The sequence below is a fragment of the Panthera tigris genome, chromosome E1 (assembly GCF_018350195.1).
Source record: "Panthera tigris isolate Pti1 chromosome E1, P.tigris_Pti1_mat1.1, whole genome shotgun sequence".
NCBI lineage: Eukaryota > Metazoa > Chordata > Mammalia > Carnivora > Felidae > Panthera > Panthera tigris.
Window position 1 is genome coordinate 43103746 of NC_056673.1, and position 26575 is coordinate 43130320.

At 45.4% G+C, this 26575-nt stretch overlaps 2 protein-coding genes and 1 long non-coding RNA gene across 8 annotated transcripts in view; 1 reads left to right on the forward strand and 2 right to left on the reverse strand.

The window, feature by feature from the left end:
* LOC122233789 (leucine-rich repeat-containing protein 37A2-like) overlaps positions 1-26575 on the reverse strand; it is a 209532-nt gene that overhangs the window by 76222 nt on the left and 106735 nt on the right. The window contains exons 6-8 of the mRNA XM_042967923.1: positions 12377-12448; positions 8471-8542; positions 7664-7744 (exon numbers count right to left, since the gene is read on the reverse strand). Of these exons, the coding sequence (XP_042823857.1) occupies positions 7664-7744; positions 8471-8542; positions 12377-12448 (225 nt within the window). The remainder of the gene's footprint in view (positions 1-7663; positions 7745-8470; positions 8543-12376; positions 12449-26575) is intronic.
* LOC122233793 overlaps positions 5398-26575 on the forward strand; it is a 52920-nt gene continuing 31742 nt past the window's right edge. For 2 of the 5 annotated variants that reach the window (XR_006211521.1, XR_006211522.1), the window contains exons 1-4: positions 5398-5439; positions 6822-6966; positions 7666-7720; positions 18973-19065. This is a non-coding gene — a long non-coding RNA (uncharacterized LOC122233793). Of the gene's footprint in view, positions 5440-6821; positions 6967-7665; positions 7721-18972; positions 19138-26575 lie in introns of those variants that run through there. The other 3 variants (XR_006211520.1, XR_006211524.1, XR_006211523.1) reach the window with 3 other exon arrangements.
* The window catches only part of LOC122233787 (RAD52 motif-containing protein 1-like), a 137004-nt gene continuing 118953 nt past the window's right edge, over positions 8525-26575 (reverse strand). Inside the window, exons 11-13 of one of the 2 annotated variants that reach the window (XM_042967914.1) lie at positions 17731-17802; positions 12377-12448; positions 8525-8542 (exon numbers count right to left, since the gene is read on the reverse strand). In XM_042967914.1, coding sequence (XP_042823848.1) covers positions 12447-12448; positions 17731-17802 — 74 coding nt within the window. In that variant the 3' untranslated portion in view covers positions 8525-8542; positions 12377-12446. Of the gene's footprint in view, positions 8543-12376; positions 12449-17730; positions 17803-23269; positions 26449-26575 lie in introns of those variants that run through there. The other variant, XM_042967913.1, reaches the window with a different exon arrangement.

Below are 26575 nucleotides of genomic sequence, written 5' to 3' on the forward strand. Positions count from 1 at the left end.
AAAGGAAGCAGATGGCGGTTGACTGGGGGAGCGTTAGGGCGTCTCTGTGACTGCGGCTCGACTTTGCCTTCAGAGGGTGGCCACACCTACCTCAACGATATTCTCAACAATAATTCAAAAGGGGTAAGGCTTAGATTTTCCTTATTCTCCCTTAGAGCTTATGTTCTTGGCACAATACTGATGCGCCACAGACGAGCCAGCATGTGAATGTGCTCTATCCCGATAAGGTACAGCCTTTCTACATCGTAGAGTCCTTCGGCTTCTAAACTCATGGAGCTCGTACTGTTAGAAGCAATGAAGTGAATTTTTTAAAATAAGCCATCGGTCTGCACCTGTGTAGGTGAATGAAGGAGAAGCACTTTAAAGTCAGGAAAAAAAAAGTATACTTAACATTTAGGATTATCAACCACTGTTGGTTTTCCATAATATATTTCATTCCTGATTTCATCTGGAAGAAATAGGATTATTACTACCATTCAAAAAGTGGTACCTTATTAATAAACTCTTGGCATGGCTTTGAGGTGGATTTCAGATTCAAAATAGACTTTACCACACCGCTAACGTGTTCACTCAGTGTTTATCAATAACTTAAGAGGCTTCATTCAAAAAACTTACTGAGATAGAATTACCTGAAACCCAGGGGTGAATCGAGGCCTTGTAGGGTCTGGACCTCATCTACTTTGGGAAATCCTGCCTCATCAAAACATGCAAAATTATGCGTACAGGAACTGCGAGGGTCCCTCCCAAGACTTCGGAAGGGGCCTATGTAAGTGAGAAGACCTGAAGTTTAAGCTTCAGTCAGTTCAAGATAAATCCACCTCAGCTGGGGCCCAAAAGGTTTACAAACTTATTTAATGCTGGAGAAAATATTGTTTCAACTTATAAACACCCCAGTAATTAAGTCACATAGGTAATAACGTGACTGAATTCACGGGATGGCATCTCCCTTGCGCATGCTCTCTTTCTCTCAGAATAAATAAACGTTAAAAAGAAAAAAGAAAAGAAAAGTTTGGCCCCAAACAAGGAGCCCAACCTCCAATACACACTTACTGTACTGTGATAATTTTTTGGAAGTTAACTGTGAATTCGTTTTAGTAGTACAGCTCTATTCAAACCACATTGAAAGGGCGGGCCTACGCCGGCTGACTCCATCTTGTTCTGTGTCCTTCACCTTGACCACACCTCCTCCCCTTGAGTAACCCCCCCCCCGCCTAACAGCACTCTTCCCCAGAACCCTTCCCCAGCCAATCAGCTGAGGCCACAGCCATTACCTCACCAACTGCCCCTAGGCCCCCATAAAACCTTTGTCCTTTTGAAACTGGCTCTCTCTCCCTGGTATCTCACCGCTGCGGAGAGCCTCTTAAAGTGGAGGGGACCCCTGTTGACTTCCTTGTCGACCCCGGAGCACAACATTCGGTCCTCCACACCCCACAAGGAAAACTAGCCAGCAAGAAGTCCTGGGTACAAGGGGCAACTGGTATGAGCCAGTATTCATGGACTACCCGAAGAACAGTAGATTTGGGAACGGGCCGGGTATCCCACTCCTTTATGGTAATACCAGAATGCCCCTACCCGCTGTTAGGACGGGACTTACTGACCAAGATTGGAGCTCAGATAACTTTCAGACAAGGGGGGGCCTCAGGTCACCGATGGCAAGGGCCACCCATCCAGGTCCTGACCATGAAACTGGAGGATGAATACCTCCTCCACCAGGAGGCGCTCCCGAGAGAGGATAATATAGACAGATGGCCACAAGAATTCCCCTCGGTTTGGGCAGAGACGGGGGGGGGGGGGGGGGGCGGCGGGGGGAATGGGACTAGCCGCTCAAAGGACCCCAGTCCTGGTAGAGCTCAAGCCAGGAGAGAGTCCGGTAAGGATCAAACAATACCCCATGTCTCAGGAGGCCTGGAAGGGGATCCAGCCACACATCCGGAGACTACGAAGCCTAGGGGTACTAGTCCCTTGCCAGTCTGCCTGGAACACCCCCTTACTGCCGGTCAAAAAGCCTCACACAAATGACTACCGACCGGTACAAGACCTCCGGGAAGTAAATAAGAGGGTCGCGGACATACACCCAACTGTTCCCAACCCATATACTCTCTTGAGCTCCTTGGCGCCCTCCAGGGTCTGGTATACTGTACTAGATTTAAAGGACGCCTTCTTCAGTCTGCCGCTGGCACCCCAGAGCCAACCCCTGTTCGCCTGTGAGTGGCATGATCCGGAGGAGGGCTACAGTGGGCAACTCACCTGGACACGGCTACAGGGATTCAAAAATTCACCCAGCATCTTCGACGAGGCACTACACGAGGACCTGGGTGAGTACAGAAGGGAGCACCCTGGCCTCACCCTCCTACAGTACGTAGATGACATCCTGATTGCTGCCGACACGGCCAAAGACTGTGAGCGAGGGACCCAGGACCTGCTGGCTACCCTGGGGGCCTTAGGGTACCAGGCATCCCGAAGAAGGCTCAGATATGCAGGGAGAGGGTAAGTTACCTGGGATATATCCTGGAGGGCGGACAGTGGCGGTTATCAGATGCCAGAAAAGAAACTGTCCTAAAGATCCCTACTCCCACCTCCCAAAGAGAACTGAGGGAATTCCTAGGATCAGCCGGCTACTGCCGCCTCTGGGTTCCAGGTTTTGCTGAGATCGCCAGGCCCCTATATGAAGCTACCAAAGAGGGGAAAACATTTAAATGGGCTGAAAAAGAAGAAACTGCCTTTAATCAGTTAAAAAAAGGCCCTCCTAAGTGCCCCAGCCCTGGGCCTACCAGACATTACGAAGCCCTTCCACCTCTTTGTAGACGAATATAAGGGAATAGCAAAAGGGCTTCTAACTCAAGCCTTAGGCCCCCGGAACCGCCCAGTGGCTTACCTGTCCAAGAAACTAGACCCAGTGGCTGCCGGCTGGCCGCCATGCCTAAGAATTATTGCGGCGACAGCACTCCTAGTCAAGGATGCAGACAAACTGACCCTAGGACGGGAGATCTGGATCACGACCCCACACGCCATTGAAGGGGTCCTGAAACAGCCTCCGGATAGATGGATGAGCAATACACGTATGACTCATTACCAGAGCCTCCTACTCAACCCTCCACGAGTGCGGTTCCCTCCAGTGCAGCCCTCAATCCTGCAACCCTGCTGCCCGACCCTGACCTAGGTGCTCCACTACATGACTGTGCGGGAATCCTGGAACAAGTACATGGATTCCGGACGGACCTGACCGACCGGCCCCTCCCCGATGCCGAGGCTACTTGGTTCACTGATGGCAGCAGCTTTGTGCGAGACGGACACGGGTATGCGGGTGCAGCGGTGGTCACTGAAACGGACACCGTATGGGCGGAGGCTCTACCCTCCGGAACGTCAGCCCAGCGAGAAGAGCTCATAGCCCTCACCAAGGTGCTGATGCTGGGAGCTGGAAAACGGCTTAACATCTACACAGACAGCCGTTATGCATTTGCCACAGTTCATATTCATGGGGCAATTTATCAGGAGAGGGGGTTACTGACGGCAGAAGGACGGACTATCAAAAATAAGCAGGAGATACTTAACCTGCTTACGGCCTTATGGCTTCCCGCCAAGCTAGCCATTATCCACTCACTGCCAAGGGCACCAAAAAGCTGATAACCCAGTAGCTAGAGGTAATCGAAAGGCTGACCAGGCAGCCAAGGCAGTCGCCCTTACTTCAGTCCCCACCATGACCATACAACTACCGGACCCGGGAGACCCAGTTTTACCAGACCAGCCCAAATACTCCCAGGAGGAGTTACAGCGGATCAAGAAACTCCCCATGGCCCAGGAGATAAAGGGATGGTGGTATACACCTAACAAGGAGCTCGTGCTGCCAGACCGGCTCGGAGTCTCAATATTAGAGCACATGCATCGGTCTACTCACATGGGGGCCCGAAAATTAAAAGACTTAATCCGACATGCCGGAATCAAGATTCACCAACAGGACACCAAAATAGAGCAAGTTGTATCTGCCTGCAAGACCTGCCAACTCACCAACGCGAGAGCCACATCAAATAAAAAAGGAACCAGGCTCAGAGGCACCAGACCGGGAGCCCAATGGGAAGTCGACTTCACTGAAGTCAAACCAGGAAAGTATGGTTATAAATACCTTTTAGTATTTACAGACACCTTCTCTGGCTGGGTGGAGGCATACCCAACCAAGCATGAAACGGCTCAGACGGTGGCTAAGAAACTACTAGAAGACATCTTACCCAGGTATGGTTTTCCTGCCATGGTAGGATCAGACAATGGAACAGCTTTTATCTCGCAGGTAACACAGGCAGTAGCCAAGGCGGTGGGGGCAAACTGGAAATTACATTGTGCTTATAGGCCCCAGAGCTCAGGACAGGTAGAAAGAATGAATAAAACCCTAAAAGAGACCCTTACCAAATTAACCATGGAGACTGGCGGGGACTGGGTGACTCTCCTACCGTATGCCCTTTACCGGGTTAGAAACACTCCTTACACTCTGGGTTTTACTCCCTACGAGATCATGTTTGGCAGGCCACCCCCTGTTATTCCCAGCCTTCGAGCTGAACTTATTGCTGACTTTAAAGATCAAGAACTTTTTCTTTCCTTGAGCGGGCTCCAGAGGGCGCACGAGGACATTTGGCCGCGCCTCCGTGCCATCCAAGAGGCTGGCCCGATCCGGACACCTCATCAGTATAGGCCGGGAGACTGGGTCTACGTCAAGAGGCACCACCAAGAGACTCTCGAGCCGCGCTGGAAGGGACCCTACATCGTGGTGTTGACAACCCCCACCACTCTCAAGGTAGACGGCATCGCGACCTGGGTCCATCACACCCACGCTCGGCCAGCGGACCCCTCCTCCATCCGGAAGGACGTAGTCACGCGATGGGCCATCAGTCGGGACCAACACAGCCTGCTCAAGCTCAAGCTACAGCGCATTCGGCCCACCTAATATTGGTAACTCTGTTAACTCTGCTTGTCATTGCTCATGCTGCCGGGAGTCCCCACGCCCCCCAAAACATCACCTGGCAGATCATAGACACCAGCTCGGGGACAATACTTAATCAGACGTCCCAGAGCCACCCCAGGGACACTTGGTTCCCAGAACTTTGCGTAAACCTCCAAACTCTGTTCCCCTTGTCACCATAAATGCAGCCGGTCCCATGATTGGGTCCCTAAGCTACATGACAAGGGGGGAATGAAAGGGCGGGCCTACGCCAGCGGACTCCATCTTGTTCTGTGTCCTTCACCTTGACCACACCTCCTTCCCTTGAGTAACCCCCCCCCTCCCCCGCCACCTGCCTAACAGGACTCGGACCCTTCCCCCAGGACCCTTCCCCAGCCAATCGGCTGAGGCCACAGCCATTACCTCACCAACTGCCCCTAGGCCCCAATAAAACCTTTGTCCTTTTGAAACTGGCTCTCTCTCCCCGGTATCTCACCTCTGCATCAGTGCAGGTAGGGGATTGAGCTCGAGCTAGCTCGAATAAAGGCTCTTTTGCTTTTACATCGGACTCGGCTCCCTGGCGGTATTTGGGGATCACGAATTCTGGGCATAACACACATGACATGAGTATTAATTTATTCTCAATACCAGCTAGCTCTGGTTCTTTAATTACCTTTTTCTGTCATGTAAGATCGATGAGGGAGCATGAGGCAAGTTGAGGGCAAAATACAAGTTAGCACATGCCCCCGCCCCAGGTGGGATATGTGTGATTCTGGCTGCTCGAGGACAAAGGAAAGGAAAGAAAACAAATGGTTAACTGATAAGAGATCTCAGTCGGGCAAGATAGGAGTTTCCATCAGTTTACAAATAGCTTAGTAAATTACAAGAAAAAGGCAATCTTATCAATAGCCTAATCGCCAGAAACCTACAGAATCAGCTTCCTGGAGCCCCAACATCACCCCTCCATAGTGATATGGGGAACAAAGGCAAGAAGGAAATCTCAGGTAAAATTAAATTTCCTTATAACCTGCAGCCTATTGACAGATACTTGAGGCAGGCAAATAAAATATTTCTCCAGGAACTCCCTACTGTCTTAATGCTTTGCTAGAGGGAAAAACAACCTTAGCTTGACAATAGCAAGGCCTCTGGTATCTTAGGAGTCCTCTTTCACATATCACAGTCCCTCTGGAGACTTCCCTTTTGACTTGACCTCCCAATTCCATAGCATATAACCTGTCACTCTTCACAACCCCAGTGCAGTTCTTTCTGCCCACGGTCCTGTCCCTGTGCTTTCATAAAATCGCCTTTTTGCACCAAAGACATGTTCAAGAATTCTTTCTTGGCCGTCGGCTCCCGACTCCCCACCATCTCCCCAAAACTTCATCAAGATGAACGTGAAAACTCAACACAAGCAAGTTGTTGCCTTGTCCACGACAAATCTTTTCTATTCCACAACCATCCCCTACTTTGTCACCCCCTAGCTCGTTACCCTGCTGCACTGATGCCAGCATGGCTCACATACGTTTTCCCATCAACGGCCATCTTTTTCTCCTTCCAGTATGAAAGATTCTTGGGGACAGTCCCTGTGTATTCTTTGTACCCCCAGTACTTAGTACACTGTCGACACAGAGTGCGCGTGGCACTGAGTGTTTTTCAATGAATTCATTCATTGTTATCAACGGATTCCACCCTATTTTGTCCTGTATTGCCTACATAACTATGAAATTCAGATTCTTAGAAGAGACTCTCGGTGTTATAAGATGCTTAGTAGAGGTGGTGAGTTTTAAGACATTATATTGACACCACTAAAACCTCTTGGTGGAGAAACTCAATGAGCCCGTTCTCTGGCATGCCGGCAAAACAAAAAACTGACCCTCAGTATTCTTTCCCCAAGTTAGGCATCAGCAAATTAATGAGAGGAGAGAGGAGGCCCCTGCTCTTGGGCACCCGCAGGAACTTACTCCAGCTCCGGACACACCGTAAACACTTTCATCTAATGGAAGATAAGCTGTGAAATCGGATTTCTGAACCACAAGACAGTAAGACAGTCTTTTCCAGCGTCTGCTTTAGAGGAGGGTCTTCAACCTTGAGTCTAAAAATCCCCCTCAGGCCACTGAACATGTCCAGTATGATTTGCTTTTTTACAGAGAAATCACAGAATTTTCCGGCTGAAAGGGAATAACACACTTCTTAATTGAAGAGTGGTCAGGAAAGAAAACACATGGAGAGCAGTGCCCTGTGGCAGGCATTCAGGAGTTCTTTCTGCTTTCCTCATGGCTCAAGAAGCACCCACACCTTTTGCTGCCTGGAGAACTCTGTGCTAAACTTAGTTCTTTGAAGTTCTCTTTTGCATAGGAAACTTGCACATGAGCAGGAATCAAAGTTAAATTCAAAAGTGGATTTCAAGGACCATGCACACCTTGGGGAAGCATCACTGTCACGAATTCCCATGATAATACTGACTTGGGTGTTACTTGCTTGGGGCTTTCATTGCCCACACAAAGCTGGGTACGAGGGAGGGCAGAGAGTGCCATTTAGGAGTTAAGACAAGTCCCTTGGCCTCTTTGTACCTTAGTTTCCTCATTTGAAAAAAAAAAATGGATTTTAAGACCTACTTTCCAGAATTCATACTGGGTTTATTAACACACACCTAACCAATCACTGTATGATATTTTTACATGTAGTTTTTTTTTGTTTTTTTTTTTTTTACATGTATTCATTTTCTATTTCACTTACAGCTTGTGTAAAAACGGCATCCCATGCCAGGCCTGAAATGTTCCAAAGCTCAGTTTGGTGAGTAAATTGCAACGAAGATTTCTACACACACACACACACACACACACACAAAAAAACAAGACACAAACAAAGAGAAAAAAAAGATATTCTTTCAGAATATTTATCCTTTGGCAGTGATTCTAATTTATAGATAATGAAACATAACCACAATACTCTCTCCATACACTAAAGAAATCTCACTAGGAAAGATACTTGCCTTTTTAAAAAAATATTTGCATGAAAGATTTATACTTTCATGTTTATACATGTGGTGCATTAGATACAAATCAGTAAATGCTCAATAAATACTTGTGTTAAGTAAGTATTTTTTTCTAGAGAAGTAAGTTTATTTCTCTAGAAAAACGTTTCACAACTTTAGCACTGTTGAGATTTATGGTTGGATAATCTTTGTTATGGGGGGGGGGGGTGCTGCCCTGTGAACTGTAGGGTGTGACAGCAGCCCTGGCCTCCACCCACTAGATGCCAGGAGCACATCTACAGTCTGACAATCAAAAATGTCTCCAGACACTACCAAGTGTCACCTGGATGCAAAATCACCCTGGCAGAGAACTGCTGCTCTAGAACGATTCACTCTGATCTCTATAAAAACTCTCACACCAAACTTTGCCACAGACAAAAAAGATTTGCTACATAATTTTAGTAGCTTTCGACTAATAAAGTTTCATTCATTCAAAATGAATAACAAAGAGGTTTACAATTAAGTTTAATACAAATTCCAAATATAATGAAATTATATTTGTAACTTACATAAACTTCAAAAAAGGCAGTGATTCAAATGTACGTCTTTCAATAAATTGTATTTTATTGCAGGATAAATCTCTAGGAAAAGGAAAAGGAAAATATTGCCTCAATTAGCTATAAGATATCTAATTAGTAGGATGGTAGTATTGAATAAGTAGCTTTTGGCTAAACTCTGAGTATTAGGAATTGTTATTTGAACCTTCCAGAGCCCCTAACCCTGTCCTCACCTTTCTTAAGAGTCTCACCTTTGTGATCTTCATACATAAAATATACAACTATAGATCTTGATAGATCTTGGAAGTAATCTTTCCTGAGAGCAGAAGAATTGATTAAATGACTGTTTGTGGCCTCATCAATTTCTAAATTATGAGCTCAAAGTTGTGATCTCCACATATAATTTCTAATATTAAAAGGGATATTCTCACATTAGCACACCTTCCTGGTTTAGTTCTATTTCTTGACACCAAGTCAATACCAGAAGAGGTAAAAGATACCTTTTCATTTAACTTGAAAAGAAGTTACTCCTCTAATCAATACCTAACTTTGAACGAACTCAGAATTATATTATCATATTAATAGAAATTTATTTTTGGTTGTACGTTGCCTAAACGGTCTATGAATTTATCAATTGCTTCAGCTGCAAGTGGGGCCAACAAAAAAACAACATGGTCCTGGATTTTTATTTGGAAACACCCATTCTTGATTATGGTTGACCCTCTTATTTCCATGGATTTCAGCCGAGTCCCTCACTTTCCACCTACATGGGTACCACCATCTTCTGACTGGCATTTTCATCTCTGGTCTCTCCCATTCTAATCTATACTGCACACAGTCACCAGATTAATTCTCCAGGAGTGGTTCTCAAATATCAGAGTCACTTGGGAACTTACTCAAGATGCAAATTCTCAGCTCTACTCTGGACTGAGTGAATCAGGAACTGTGGAGGTGGAACCTGTGTTCTGACAAGGCCTCCCGGTGACCCTGGTGCAGTCTAAAGTTTGTCCTAGAGCACTGCTGTGATAACACGGTAGCCTGGCATATTATCCAAGGCCTTCAAAATCCTAAATCCGGCTCTAGTTTCCTACTCTACAGATACCAAAGAAATTTCTCCTGCATTTTGCCTTTCACTCACTCTATCTTGCAAGCATATTCTTCCCAAGATGTCTATCTGATGATACGTCATAGCCATTCAAGGTTCTGTTCAAACAGCATTTCTCTAGTAACTTCCCTGATCCAACTTGAAGTCTTCCCCCCTCTTCTGTGTTCCAAAAACAACTTATACTTCTCATTGCCCAAATCCATTTCTTCCCCTCCCCCTCTCCTCCTCCTCCTTCTTCTCCTTCTTTTAATTTTTTAAAGTAGACTCCACGCCCAACCTGGGGCTTGAACTCACGACCCTGAGATCAAGAGTCGCATGCTCTACTGACTCAGCCGGTCAGGTGCCCCAATTTCTTCTTAATATAGTTATTCTGGCATTCCATTTCCTCTGGGCATAAACTCCATGAAAGTATGGACTAGTCTTGCTCATCTGCGTTGTCTACTGTGTTTAAAACTGATGCATGGACAAAGAACAAACTCAAATATTTATAAAATAAATTAACAGCTGGGTAGTGAGTAGAAGGAGCAAAACGACTGAAAAGAAATGTGGTTTTATGACTTTGTGGCTCCCTCTTCTGCACTTTGTCAGTGCTTCATCATCCATTTAGTGCTTAGGCGTTATGGTTTAAGCTTCTGTTTATTTTCCCTGTGAAATCATGAGTTCCTACAAGGGTGGGAAGCCTGTCTTAACCATCTGCGTGCCTATGGTACTGGGCATAGGGCCTGTCACATTCTTTTTTAGGTTTTGATTCACATTTTTTTTGAATGAATGAATGAATGAGAACACTTCACCTGACATGAAATAATTGGCTTACAAAGTACCTCATAGTAGAAATAATGAAAGGCCCTATCCATTGCGCAGTTTGTCTCTTTTGTTTTTCTCCAAACTGTGTTTGTAACGTTTGGAGCCCAGATGGCAGAGGTAGCCAAGAAGACCAATACAAAGTGGTTGTCCCCTAAGACTTGGAAGGTTTGATAATTTGAAGGACTATTTTTAGTGTCATATGAGATTCTTTTTACTCACTACCCTTAAGCCTTCCACATTTGCAAGAAGAATCTATTTTCTAAAGCACATCATTAATAAGGATTAATGAGGGGCGCCTGGATGGCTTAGTCAATTGAGCATCTGACTTCGTTCGGTTCAGGTCATGATCTCACTGCTCATGAATTCGAGCCCCGCATCGGGCTCTGGGCCAACAGCTCAGAGACTGAAGCCCGCTTCGGATTCTGTGTCTCCCTCTCTCTCTGTGCCTACCCTGCTCATACTCTGTCTCTCTCTCTCTCAAAAATAAATAAACATTAAAAAAATTTTTAAAAAAGGATTAATGAAATACACAGCTTTGCATGGCATGGACAAAGAATAAACACTGAACCTCCATAGCAAAGAACATTAGTATCTCTGTATGTCTAATGTACAGAGATATATGCAAACATTTCTTCCTTGACAATGAGGCTGGAGAGATGTTTATTCTGTAATTAGCAAAGTTAGAGGCATTTCTGATGTTTGTTTAGTGTAAACATTTCTAACTATACCACTTAACCATCATTATATTTTTAAAGGTTTCATTTTTTTTAAGTAATCTCTATACCTAACATGGGGCTCTAACCTACAACCTCGAGATCAAGAGTTGCAGACTCTAATGACTGAGACAGCCACGTGCCCCTTAGCCATCATTTTTTTAATGTTTATTTATTTTTGAGAGAGACAGAGACAGAGCATGAGTGGGGGAGGGGCCGAGAGAGAGGGAGACAGAATCTGAAACAGGCTCCGGGCTCTGAGCTGTCAGCACAGAGCCCGACACGGGGCTCGAACCCACAAACTGTGAGATCACGACCTGAGTCAAAGTCGGACGCCCAACCAACTGAGCCACCCAGGAGCCCCAACCCCTTAACCATCATTTTAAACATCTATTTTTATGGTGGCATAAGAATTTCCACACTGATCACAGGAATCTACTCCTGAAGCCAAGTGCACATTGTATGTTAGCTAACTTAACAATAAATGACATAAAAAATAATAATAAAAAAATAAACTAATAAAATTTCCCACACTGAAATCCTTAATCTCTTAATAATTTAATATGTACTTGGTAATACTGCTTACATAATTCACCTGCTTAGTTAAATATTTAATATTTAAATATTTAATTTAGATTAAATTATTTAAAAATTCTGGGTTAATGGCATTCAAATTAATGTAAGTGTTCTATATTTTCTTGTCTTGTAGGTGACAATTTGAGGTTAACTTCAATTCCTCTCATTTTACTAAGCCAACTTTTTCAAACCTTTTCTGTAAAGGCCAGACAGTAAATATTTTAGGCTTTGCAGGCCATATACGGTCTCTGTCACATATTCTCTGTTTCTTTCTCTTCTTTTCTCTTTTACAGCCCTTTAAGAACATGAAAATCATTCTGAACTCATAGGTTGTATCAAGACAGACCATACACAGGATTTGATCCATGGGCCATAAATAATAAATATAAATAAAAGCAGATGGTATATGAACACTTACATAACAAGGTTCATATGGGTGTCCATAATTGCTCAGACTTCATTACCCCTTTTCCTCTACAACTGAAGGGCTTTTTCCTATATCTTGTCTATAAAATTAAAAAGTTGAAAATGCATAGGAGGTATTTAATGCTAGAGATGGGCTGGGTCCCCACAGACTTACAGAGTTATAGAATTTAATAGAGAGAATTATAGAATTCTACTGTTAGAAGAAATTGTTGCAATTATCCAATTTGAACCCTGTATTTTTTAATAAATAATATAACTAAAAACTCATAATAAATGATGAACTGATTAACTTACAAATACTGGAGGGATAGCAGGCCTTCAAATGTGTCTTTACGTAATTCGGTCAGATAATTGTCCCTGAGAATTCTGCAAAATGAAAAGGTCATTTCTGGGTCAAAATGCAAAAATAACTACAACTATTTGCTACACAGGACCGCTAGATGTGAGAGAAACCTGGGTAATGGTGCCACCAAATACACTAATTCTTATTTAATGTAGGGATGGTGATCTCTGCTGTTTGATTCAAATCTTTTCTTCTCACATACTCCTTTGTCTCTCCCTCTCTCTCTCTCTCTCTCTCTCTCTCTCTCTCTCTCTCTCTCTCTCACACACACACACACACACACACACACACACACACACCCCTATCCACTCTTCACACCAAAATGTACATTTAATGCCTACTCTCTGGATCACAAAATCTCTGTTAGAACCCAGCCCTGAGTGGCAAAAACATGGACAGAACTGCCACTTCCTCCTCTCTTTTCCCAAATTTTATTGTGGAAGCCCTATTTATAACCATATCAGTGCTACAAGTAAAGCCATCTAATTTTTTTCCCCATCTAAAAAATATCTGTGAGAACTAAAAATGTGCATAAAATGCACATAACATAAATGCTCAGTTTAATAAGTATAGAGTAAATACCCGTGTAACACTATTTGTTCATTCTACTGTTGGTGGATACTAGATTTTTCTAATTTTTAGTTATTATAAACAGTGCTGCTTTGGACATTTTTCTGTTTATATCCTAGTACACATTTGCCTAAGTTTCTCCAGGATTTAACAGGGGTACAAAATTGTCTTCCTAAGAGGTTGTGCTATTTCAAGCTGGCAGATTGAAACATGCCAAGTCTCTACCAAACTCCAAACTCCACCAAAGTCCCTAAGGATGATTAGAAAAGATACAATTAGAAAATCCACAACCTTAGCTCAAAGCCAAGGGAGTAGCTCTACAAACACTCCCCACCAGAAATGCCTTGGAGCCACCTACAGGGTGATTAGCTGGGATACTGCAGTAGGACCAAGGACAGCACATCAACCCCACATCCTTCCTCCTTGGATCTGGCAGCAAAGGGTGTTTTCTTCCAGGCAGGAGCCATTGGTGTTAGAAGGGGGCAGGGTCCCAGAACCCTGGAGGAAGGGTATACACTCTGACTAGCCATTAGAAGTCACCTCCCACCTCTTCTTTAACTCTCAGGGGGACCTGTCACCAATAACAAGCCCCGTGGTTCATTTCACCTCTTCCTTAGGACCAGAAAACAGAAGCAAGTCAAATCTCAACTACAAAGATAAATTGCACTCAGGAATGACCAAATGGAGTGAGAAAGCCAATTCTATTCAGGACAGAAAATAAAAAACAAATATAACAGCTTATAGTCAATGACACAGTTAACAGAGAAAACACAAAAGGATTTGAGAATACCAACATTAATGGGGCACCTGCGTGGCTCAGTCGGTTAAGCATCCGACTTCGGCTCAGGTTGCAGTCCATGGGTTCAAGCCCTGCACTGGGCTCTGTGCTGAAGCTCAGAGCCTGGAGCCTGCTTCAGATTCTGTGTCTCCCTCTCTCTCTGCCCCTCCCCAACTTGCACTCTGTCTCTCACTCTCTCTCTCTCTCAAAAATAAACAGTATACAAAATTTAGAATGGCATCATTAATATATCCTCAGACAGAGGTAAACAGTACATCTAATAAAAAGAACCAACTCAAGATTATATGAATGAAAAGTATTATCATTAGTAAAAAACTCAGTCTATGAGCAGCAGAAACGGTCGTTGAATAAATTAGAAAACTTGAGAGATCTGGCCACTGATTTCTTACCAATACTTGAAATTCTATGTATTTATTATATTTACATATTTGTTTTTATATTATATATTTGTAAACCCCTTGACAAGTGGGATATTTGGTCAGTTTTGTTCTTGAGCTTATATCCCTGGCATGTAAAACAGTTCCTGGGACATAGGAGATGCTCCATAAATATTTGTTGAATGAATTCAGAAAGTGACAGGTATCAATTTGCAAATATACTACTTTTAATTAAAACAAATCATTCATTTATCATCATTTATGAGAATAAGTACAACTTCACAGGAAAACAAATGTCTTTCTCCACCTCCGCCCCAATTTGTGACTCAATCTTTTGAGACAAGAACCTTTTGAGAATTTCATAAAAGCTATGGAATGGACCCTTTCCCTAGAAAACTGCACTTTCTTGAATACGTGCAAAGGTGTGCATGCGATTTCAATTTGCAGACCATCCCTTTAGGGCTCAGGTCCGTGAATAGAATGGACTGAATTTGTGGGTGCCAAACTTGGATGGAAAATAGAATCACATCTCTATTTTCACAAACCTCTAACTAGAATTAGCATTTCCTTCCATTATGAATGCAGGCAACAAACCACAGATTAGTGTAGTTAATTTGGTCCCCAGCAGAAATCAGATATTTTCATATCACATATTTGGCGTGGATATCTCAAAATATCATTTATTCTCATCAGTACCTTGAAGTTATAATAGTTAGTAGGCGTACCATTATATTTTGTTATTTAATATTCTAACAGAAGCAGATTTATTGCTATATCACTAATCTTTTTAAAAATTTTTTGAAAACTCTATTTCCACATAATTTCCTTTTCCTATATATTTTAACTTATTATACATTTGAAAACATTATCCCAAGAACATAAGCTTCTGCAGATCATCAATACATATATAGAAGGGTGCCTGGGTGGCTCAGTCTGTTAAGTGTCCAACTTCAGCTCAGGTCATGATCTCACGGTTCGTGGGTTCGAGCCCCACATTGGGCTCTCTGCTGACAGATCAGAGCCTGGAGCCTGCTTCCAATTCTGTGTCTCCCTCTCTTTCTGCCCCTCCCCTGTTCATGCTCTGTCTCTCAGCAATAAATACATGTTAAAAAAAATTTTTTTTAAAAATTTGATATATAGAAAAAAAGGTTAAAAATCCTGCCCCAGGGGACTATTGACCCATAGTTAAAAACTTCTGTCTTACAAGGCATAACCCTCAAGCTGAATTAGAAATCATCAAATCTTGGGGCACCTGGGTGGCTCAGTTGGTTAAGTGTCTGACTTCGGCTCAAGTCATCATTTCACAGTTTGTGGGGTCGAGCCCCACATCAGGCTCTGTGCTGACAGCTCGGAGCCTAGAGCCTGCTTTGGACTCTGTGTCTCCCTCTCTCTCTGCCCCTTCCCTGCTCACTCACTCTCTTTCTCTCTCTCTCTCTCTCTCTCTCAAAAATAAATAAACATTTAAAAATTTTTTAAGAATCATCAAATCTTACCAGATTCATCTTCTAGTATATAAACTACCAAATACACGCTTTTCAAAAAATATTTTTTTAATTTCAGTTTATTTTTTTTAATAGGTAATATATATTTGCATGGCTCAGAATTCCAAAGGTATATAATACACAATTCAAAGTTTTTCTCCTACCCCTGTCCCTCAGCCTACCCACTCTCTCCACTCTCTCTTGTTCCGTGTGCCAAATTACTTTCATTTTTCTTACAAGTTTGGGAAATAAGATCTCCAAGTTAGATACTATCATGAGAAAATATAAACTATATATAGTATTTAAGAAATTCATAAAATTCATAAGAAAACAACTACCTTGTTCTACCATTTGTCCCTTACCAGTAAGGTTATCAGACTAAGGGGCAGGGGGGAATCTACTTTAGGGGGATCATAATCCCTACATTTAGATTACTATGACTGTTATGTCTTTTATTATTAATTCAGAAGTCATTTATGACTTATCTACCCAAGTTGAACTAATGATATGACACACAATCTGTCATGAAAAATGCCAGTCAGTTACTTTGAGTATAATATTGTTTCCAAAATTACTTGTGTCTACACTGACTTTTTCTACAAATCAATTTAAAAAAAAGATAACAAAAAAATTGGCAAAGGACAGAAAATTCAGACAAGAAACACAAATGCCCAGGAAACATACAGAGATATTTAAATGTATACGTAATCAGAAAAATTCAAATTCAGAAGGGACCCATTTTATTCACCCACCAGATCAGCCAAGAAATGGAGAATATCCAAGAGTGGGAGGGTAGGAGGAAATGAATGCTGTCATGGTGTATGGATTGGTGTGTAAATTGGCACACCTTTTTTGAGGGCAATTAAAATTGTATATATCGACATCGTCTTCATCCCAACAGTTCCATTTCCAGGGATCTATTCTACAGAAATACCCACCCACGTACACAAAGATGCATGTATGAGGTGGTCCATGCAGCAATGCATGTAATAAGAAAACTGGACACAGCCTAAACATCCATCAGGAGGGGAATTACTAAATCGTAATACACTCATACTATGGAATATTATGCAGCAGCTTGCATGGATGGGGTAACCCTCTATGTACTGGAAGAAAAAAAGTCTAAGACATACCACGAAGCAAAAGAATCGAGTTGTAGGATGTTACAATTTATGTAAAAAAAAGATAAGAAAATCACACAACAAACCTATTTTGCTGTAAATATGTATGTAGGCAAATGCATGGAAAAAGGTCTGGAAGGATATATACTAAATCCAGAGTAGTGGCTATCCCAGCAGTGGGGGGATTAGAACATAAGGCAGGTGTTCACTAGATCTGTTATTTCATCAAAAAAAATTTTTTTAATGTTTATTTATTTTTGAGACAGAGAGAGAGAGGGAATGAATGAGCAGGAGAGGGGCAGAGAGAGAGGGAGACAGAATCCGAAGCAGGCTCCAGGCTCTGAGCTGTCAACACAGAGCCCAACGTGGGGCTTGAACCCACGAACCGTTGAGATTATGACCTGAGCCGAAGTTGGACACTTAACCGAATAAGCCCCCCAGGCCCCCCTGTTATTTCATTTTTATATATTGAGACTATAATCACGTATTCCTTGTATAATGGAAAATAAGTTGAAATTGATTCTAATTTTAAAGGGAACCTGCCAAATTTAATTTTTAAAATAAACACAGATGGGGCGCCTGGGTGGCTCAGTCGGTTAAGCGGCCGACTTCAGCTCAGGTCATGATCTCGCGGTCCGTGAGTTCGAGCCCTGCGTCGGGCTCTGTGCTGACAGCTCAGAGCCTGGAGCCTGTTTCAGATTCTCTGTCTCCCTCTCTCTGACCCTCCCCCGTTCATGCTCTGTCTCTCTCTGTTTCAAAAATAAATAAACGTTAAAAAAAAAATTAACACAGAATTGCAATCGGTAGAGGTCGAGTTGGGATATGGAAGGGGAAACACCTTTCCTCAGAGCTACTGACTTCAAAGTTCTGGACCAAGAAGGACCTTAGAATGCAGTTAGTTTTTTTTGTTTTTTTTTTTTTTTTTTTTGTATTCGTATTTGGAGAGAATATACTCACAGTTTCTCAGCCCAACGGTATCCCTTCCATACATTTTCATCAATGTGAGAAATAGAGTTTCCTTGGAAATTTCTGTGAAGAAACACAGTTCAGATCCTTGAATAGGTAGGAAAGGAATGAACAGAATAAATAAAAGAATCACTGGCAACCTTGTGGGGAATATTCCAATGCAGTAAATGCCAACTTTCTAATTTCCGCGGCTATCAGCATCCCAGGTGGTGCAATTAATAAAGAGATAGCGTGGGGCCACTGGCACAAACAAGCCAGCTCCTTAGCACCTGAACTTCCTATTTGTTCCATTCCTTGGGTAGATAACGCCTGTTAATTACTCTGGAGATAAGTATTTTTTTTCCCCAAATCACTTATGTGTCTAAAATGGTTCCTTCCACAAATCAATGAGAAAATAATAACTCAACGAAAAAAATGGTAAAAAATTTACCATTATCAGCAAACAAATGTAAAGAAGCCCTCTACTGAAACCTCTCTAGGTGTTAGAAGGATAAGGGAAGTTAGAAATTAGAATAACTAACATGGAAAGATTTCTTAGACATATTGTATAGGGAAAAGCAACAAATCACTGGGCAAGGAATTAAAAAGTATCCCCTCATTAGGAAATTAGGAAAAAATGCAAAGGAAAGAGATGGGAAGGAAGGACACACACCAAAAAGGTGACAGGAGTTATCTTATGAGTGGTAGGGAGGGTGGGGTGGGATTTTCACGTTTTATCCTCTATACCTGTGACATTAAAAACAAAAAAAAGTATCCATGCTAATTCATGTATCCATGAATTACACATGTTTAAGAGAAGCTATGAAATGCCTGAGGTTCAGTTTCAACCGCTAACTCTGCGTATGACTTTGAATCTTTACCTTTAGTTTTGTCCTCTTCCCTCAGCAACAGCTTACCTGGTCAGTTTATATACACATTTTTTTCAGGGGAGTCAGGAATAAATTCAAAACAGATACCCATCTGCCCATGTGCCTGGTGGACATTTCCAGTCAACCTGAAGCCTTCTGGTTGCTCTGTGTTCCCTGGTAAAAGATGCCTCAACTTCCATCATTCTCCTTATCTGGGACAGAAGTTTCAGAGTAATATCTGAGTTTTCTCTTTCCCGTGCACACCCCACCCGCGACTGTCATCAGTTAGTCTATCTTGTCACTTCCTCCTTTGCAGTGCTCTCAAGGCTTTTCTTTCTACTCTTTTCAGCCACTCTGAGTCGGCCCCTTGTTACTTTATTCCCAGGTTTTGTTAGAACATTCTATCTGGTCTCGCTGGATCAAGCTCTCCTCTCCAGATCGGCCTATATGGGGAACTGAAAATAATCCTGTTTCAACGGTCTGTATATCTCATGCTTGAAAACTTTCAATGGCTCTCTATAACTCAGAATCTAACGTTCAAACCTCTCTAGCTGATAGTCAAGGTTTCTCGTAATTGGATCTTTAACTGCTTAACCTAATTCTTAATTCCTGATCATTCCTGCAGCCGTGCCTTTGCCTAGACTTATACCCATTTTTTCTCTATTTAACACATCAGAGCCACTCTTTAAGTCTCAGCTAAAGTGTTAGCTTATCCATGCAGCTCTCCCTGACCTCCATACTCCGCTGATTACAGAGTCTGCTGAATTCCAACACCCATGGTACCTCTTTTAGTACTTAATTACATGCCACCTCCCTTTTTATGACCATTTCCTTTCTTCCCACCTGTCATTTCATGTTCTGAAGACGATTTCATCCTAGTGTGGCGCCCATAGTACTTACTCTTGGGTTGGGCCCAAACTGAGTACTGTATGTGGAAGGCCGGGCGTCAAAGATGAGGTCTGGGGAATCAAAATAATAACAGCTAACACTCATATTTTGCCAGGCACTGATCCAAGTGCTTCATATGTATTACCTCATCTAGATCTCACCATAATCCCATGAGATGGTAACTATCATAATTTCCATTTCACAGAAAAGGAAACTGAGTCACAAAGCTAATAGATGACAGACCTCGGCCCAAACGCAGGCAATCTAGTTCCAGAATCTCTACTCTTCACTACTCTGTTGTATCCTATTATAGAGGATGGAGCAAAAATGGGAGAGTAGAGGTTAAGGAATGAAATAATGGGGCTAAAAATTGGATAAGGAAAAAGAATAAGGACAATTACAAGTAAAAGATTGCAGAAGGGCGAACAGTAGTAAAAAGGAAAATGAAGATAAGGGATAGTTGACAAAGAAAAGGTAAAAACAGAAAGTCAGTCAACGTGGTTGGGGAGATGAGGAAGGCCCAGGACGACATTGAGGAAGAGACTGCCATGTCAAGCAGGAGGCAGAGAACAAACAAGTAAAGGCGATTCTTACAAGATGGTGAAGGTGCCGTTGTAGGTGTCGGGCTCCAGCACGGGCACTCTGCGGAGCCTCTGCTGTGGGCTGAGACCAACACACGACAGTGTCTCCTCTTTGCAGGTACAGCGCTCACATATTTTGAGGTTTGTGGTGGCATTCTGTTCTGGTTGCCAAGTTAAAGTTGTGTATGCCTTTTCTGAGGTATAGTTTACAAAATGCACCACAGGATGTTCAGTTGTTGGAGGAAAACCTGTCTCAAATGACTCTGGTTGCTGACTTACAGGAATTTCTAGGTCCATAGGTGGAACCGTGACTTCAGTCAGGTTTCGATGTTGACTCTGAACCTGTTTTGGATGTGCAAGTGTCACCTCAGGGTCCTTTGGGGGAGGAGTTGTAGTCTTCTTCAGGGTTGTCGAATGTTCAGCCTCTGTAATAGGTTCTGGAGTTATAGTAAGCTCCACATGACGAAATGGGATGATGGGTGATGCTGGATGCTGACCTTGATCCTTACTTGGAGTTGGAACTGTCACTTCCTGCTGGAATGGATATTGAACTACAACCTCCTTAGGTGGCTCTGGAGGCTGAGTTGGGGTGTCTCGCATGGTTGGAGAAGGTTCAGTCTCCACACTGGATCCTGCAGTTACAGTAAGTTCCAGGTCCATAGGTGGAACTGTGACTTCAGTCAGGTTTGGATGCTGACTCTGAACCTGCTCTGGATGTGCAAGTGTCACCTCAAGGTCCTTTGGAGGAGGAGCTGTAGTCTCCTTCACGGGTGTAGAATGTTCAGCCTCTGTAGTAGGTTCTGGAGTTATGGTAAGCCCCAAGTCCACACGATGAGCTGTGACACTGGGCAATGTTGGTTGCTGACCTTGATCCTTACTTGGAGTAGGAACTGTCACTTCCTGTTGGGACGGATACTGAACAACCTCCTTAGGTGGCTCTGGAGGCTGGGTTGGGGTCTCTTGCATGGTTACAGAAGGTTCAGTCTCTGTAGTGGATTCTGGAGTTATGGTAAGCCCTGGGTCCAAAGGTTTAACTGTGACTTTAGTTAAGGTTGGATGCTGAATGTGCTCTGAATGTGGAAATGTCACCTCAAGGTCCTCTGGAGGAGCTATAGTCTGCTGCATGATTGTAGAATGCTCAGCCTCCACAGTAGGTTCTGGAGTTACAGTAAGCTCCAGGTCAGCAGGCTGAACAGTAACATTGGGCAAGTTTGGATGCTGAGCTTGCTCTTGTCCTAGAGGTGGAACTGTCACCTCATTATGGACTGGAGGTTGTGCTACAACCTCCTCAGGTGGCTCTGGAGGCTGAACTGGGGCCTCCTGCTGGGCTGGAGGAGTTTCTGCCTCCTTAGAGGGCTCCGGAGGTTGAGTTGGAGACTGCTGCAGAATTGGAGATGGTTCTACCTTCTCAGGGGCCTCTGAAGGCTGAGCTTGTACCTCCTGTTGTGTTAGAGAAGGTTCTATCTCCTTAAGTGGCTCGAGAGGTAGAGATAGGGTTTCCTGCTGGACTGGAGATGGTTCCACCTTCTCAGGAGGCTCTGAAGGCTGAGGTGGGGCCTCCTGCTGTGTGGAAGGTTCTACCTCCTTAGGGGGCTCAGGGGATACAACTGGGGCTCCCTGCTGAGTTGGAAAAGATTCTGCCTCATTACCGGGCTCTGAAGGCTGAGCTGGGGGCTCCTGAGGTGTGGGAGAAGGTTCCACCTCCTTAGGGGGCTCAGGGGATATAGCTGGGGACTCCTGGAGGACTGGAAACTGAGCTGGGGCCACCTGCTGGGTTGGAGACTCTGCCTCATTAGGGGGCTCTGAAGGCTGAGCTGGGGCCTCCTGCAGTGTGGGAGAAGGTTCTACCTCCTTAGGGGGCTCAGGAGATACAGCTGGGGCCTGCTGGGGGACAGGAGACTGAACCAGGGCCTCCTGCGGGGTTGGAGAAGATTCTGCCTCATTAGGGGGCTCTGAAGGCTGAGCTGGGACTTCCTGCTGAACTGGAGATGGTTCTACCTTCTCAGGAGGCTCTGAAGGCTGAGCTGGGGCCAGCTGGGGGACTACAGACTGAGCTGGGGCCTCCTGTTGGCCTGAAGCAGGGTCCACAGCCTTAGGGGGGTCTGGAGTCTGAGCTAGGACCTCTTGTTGGCCTGGAGAAGACTCATCTTCAGGGGACTCTGGAGACTGGGAAAGATGCTTGGACTGAGCTGGAGCAAATTCAACTTTCTCAGGGGGAATAGGAGATTGAGCAGGGACATCCTGCTGCACTGGAAGATGTTTAACCTCCTTAGTTGCCTGGGGACTTAGGAAAATCCTCAGATCCACAGGTTTACCTGTGATATTAGGCAACACTGGATGCTGATCTTCACCTGGACCTGGAGGTGAGAATGTCACCTCATGCTGTACTGGAGACTGAGCTACAACATCTGTAGAGGACCCTGGAGGCTGAGCTGGATGCTCATACTGAACTGGAAAAGACTCGACCCCCTCATTGGGCTTTGGTTGCTGAGCTGGGACCTCTTGCTGGATTGGAGAAGGTTCTATACTTGCAACAGGCACTTGAGGCAGAGCTGAGCTCTCCTGCTGGCTTGGAGAAAGTTCAATTTCCTCAGGAAAATCTTCGGGTGGAGTTGAGACTTCATGCTGGACTGGAGAAGATTCCACATTTTCAGGGGGCGCTGGATGCTGATGTGGGACCTCCTGCTGGATTGGAGAAGGTTCCAACTGCTCAGGGGACACTCCAGACTGAGCTGAGGCCTCTTCTCGGAGTGGAGAAGCTTCAACCTCATTAGTGGATTCTGAGGTCATGGTAACTGAGGAATCCACAGGTTTAACAGTGACATTAGGCAACAGCAGGAGCTGAGCTTGATTCTGACCTTGAGGAAAAACTGTTACCACCTGATGCTCTGGAGAGTGAGCTGGGGCCTCCTGTTGGGTTGGAGAAGGTTCAACCTCACCAGAAGGCTCTGGATGTTGAGCTGTGGCTTCCTGTTGAGTGGCAGAAGGGTTAATTTCCTCAGAGGTCTGTGGATGCTGACTTGGGGCCTCCTGATAGGTTGCAGGTTTAACTTCCCCACGGGGATTTGGATGCTGAGTTGTGGCCTCTGACTGGGCTGGAGAAGGCTCAGTCCCCTCAAGGGGCTCTGGATACTGAGTTGGGGTCTCTGGTTGGGTTGGAAAAGGCTCACCCTCCTCTGATGCCTGAGGATACTGAGCTGGAGCCTCCTGCTGGGTTGAAGAAGGTTCAACCTCCTCAGGGGTCTGTGGATGCTGAACTGGGGCCTCCTCCTGGGTTGTAGGTGGTTCACTCCCCTCGGAGGCCTGTGGGTGCTGACCCTGGCCCTCCTCCTGGAGAGGGGAAGGTTCACCCTCTTCCTGGGCCTCTGGAAGCTGAGTCGGGGCCTCCTCCTGGGTTGAGGATGATTCACCCTCCTCAGGGGCCTGTGATTGCTGAGCTAGGGCCTCCTGCTGAGTTGTAGAAGGTTCAACTTCTCCAGGATATTCTGGATACTGAACTGGGGTCTCCTGCTGTGTTGGAAGTTTCTCCTGTGTGGTAGATTCTGGAGATTGCGTTGGAGTCTCCTGTTGAACTGGCAAAGATTCAACCTCAGGGGACTGTGGAGGCAGAGTTGGGGCTTCATGCTGGGTTTCAAAAGGTTCCACATTAAGAGGCACTGAGGGCTGAGCTATAGTCTCGTGCCGAACTGGAGAAGGTCCCACCTCTGTAGTGGGTTCTGCAGTCATGGTAAGCTGCACATCTGGAGGTTTCACACTGACATTGGGCAGGTTTAAATGTTGATCATGGTAGTGACCTGGAGGTGAAACTGTCATCTTATGATGCCATAGAGGTTGAGCTGGGTGCTCCTGCTGGGTTGGAGAAGGTTCCACCTCCCTGGAAGGCAGCTCTGGAGGCTGAGCTGGTTGCTCTTGCAGGGTTGCAGAAGATTCTATCTCCCCTGGAGACTGAGCTGGAGTCTCCTGCTGGGTTGAAGATTCTGCCTCATTAAGGAGCTCTGCAAGCTGAGCTAAGGCCTCCTCCTGGGTTGGAGAAAGTTCAGCTTCTCCAAAACGGTCTGGAAGCTGAGCTGGGGGTTCCTGTTTGCTTAGAGAAGGCTTACCTTCCTCAGGAGGCACTGAAGGCTGAGCTGGGGTCTCCTGCTGCCTTAGAGAAGGATCAATCACCCCAGGAGGCTCGGAAGGCTGACCTGGGGTCTCCTGCTCACTTGAAGGCTCAACCTCCTCTGGAGGCTTACCCGAGGTCTCTTGCTGGGTTAGAGAAAGTTCTGCTTCCTCAGTATGTTCAAGAGGCTGAGGTGGGGCCTCTTGCTGGGCTATAGAAGATTCAACACCTTTATCAGGCCCTGGAGTTGTGGTAAATTCCACATCTAAAGGCTTACCTATAACCCTGGGAAACATTAAATAATCTGGATACTGACCTAGAGGTAGAGATGTCACCTCATCACTTACTGCAAGTTGAGTTAAATACTCGATAGGGAACTCTGGAACTAGAGTTGGGGCCTCCTGCTGGACTGGGGTAGGTTCAACCTCCTCGAGGCGCTCTGCAGGCTGAGCAGGGGCCTCCTGCTGGACTGGGGTAGGTCCAGCCTCCTCAGGGTGCTCCGCAGGCTGAGTTAGAGTTATGGTAAGATCCAGAGGTTTAACAGTGACATTGGGGAAGCTTGGCTTCTGAGCTTCACTCTGACTTGGAGATAGCACATTTACTTCATGATGTGCTAACAGTTGAGATATGATGTCCTTAGATGGCTCTGGAGGCTGAGCAGGGGCCTCCTGGGGGGTTGGAGAAGGTTCCACTTCCTCGGGGGCCTCTGTAGGGTGAGCTGAGGCTTCCTGCTGGACTGAAGAAGGTTCGACCTCTTCAGGGGTACTTGAAGGCTCAGCTGGGGCTTCTTGTGGGTTTGCTGAATTTCCATCCTTAAGGGACTCTGGACGCTGAGATGGAGCCTCCTGCTCAAGTAGAGATGTTTCTGTCTCTTCAGAGGGCTCTGGATGCTGAGCCTGAGCCTCCCCTTGGGGCAAAAAAGATTCAGCTTCCTCAGGGGACTCTAGATGATTTGGGGTCTTCTGCAAGGGTGGAGGAATTTCAGCCTCCTCAGAGAAGTTTGGAAGTTGATCTGGTCCCCCTGGGAAACCCATAGGTAGGTTCTCCTCAGGATACAGGAGACCCATATTGGAATCTAAATAATCATCCTGCAGCTGTTGTTGTAGGTGCTCTTTATTTGCAAATTGGTTTGGAGTTCCAACAACTTTGGCAAGCCTTCGATGCTGAGCTAGATCTTTCTTCAGGTTTAGGGGTGAAACAATAAACTTTGTTGGCTTTGAACTCTGACTATCCAGAGATGGAACAAGTATTTCAAATGACTGGTGATCTTCGGCCTGATCTAAACCTACAGTTTTAGTCTTACTTTTGAGATGAGGAGGCGGAGCTATGGTCTGATTCTGATCCCAACCTGGCACTGGAACCACCTCTGGGAGCCTTTGATGCTGGGTTAGCTGGTCATTCAGATCCTCATCTGGCCCTGGGGGTAGTTCTCCAAACGAATCCGTGTCCAGGAATGGAACCAAAGTCTCGGTCAACTCCTTAGGCGGGGCCAACATCTGGGCTGGAGCAGAGGACCCCGGGTAATTAAAGCCCCCCGGCTCAGCTGGGGGTGTAAGTGCCTGGGGCGATTCGGGGGGGGGATCAGAGGAGCGAGAAGACCAGGGCTCAGCCGCCTCCAGGGGGTCGGAAGTCAGCTGGGCAGGGCCCACTCCGGAGGCTGAGCTGCCTGGACCAGCAGCCACAACGGTTGCCACATAAAGAGAAGCAGTGGGGCCAACAGGCGCAGCCGGGACATGACACGCGGAGGCTCCGGGGCGCAGCGACCCAGGCGAGTAGGGTACTGGCGCTGGGCCCTGAGCGGGAGCCAAACCATTATGGCAGCCCCGTGATGCGCGCGCGCACCTTTAGCAACTGCGCGCCCCTCCCCCGCCAACGTCCCACCGTTTATTTATGGCGTCTTTATTTACGCCACCTTGATTAGCTCCCTGGAGATGGGCTCCGCACCACCAGAGCGGGCCCTTTTCCCAGAATCACTTGGGGCCCAGGCCTCCCTCCACCCTGCAAAGGCCACCACTCCCCCCCACTCCCCCCCCCCCCCCCCCCCGGGGCTGCTCACAGCAAGGTAGTACTTGCACTCAGATCTGGGTGGCCCCGGACTCCCGCAGCTCTGAGGGGTGGAAGGGTGGGGGAGTGGAGCAGAGCTTCCAAGGAAGCCACAGGACCTGGCATCCTGGGAAATTAAAAAATGCTAGTCCAGCTCTAGCAATTTGAACTCTTGCTCTTCAAGGCTTAAATCCGAGAGACGTTCTTCCTCCCCCTGGCCATACCGCTTCCAAGAAAAGTAGCTGACCTGCAAAATAAGCACCAGTTAGGGCGATGGGGAGGAGAACACACTTCACAGTCAGATATTCTAAAATGTTGCCATTTCCTCTAAATTCTCAATACCCATGGCTGATTATTAATTCACCACTCTGTTA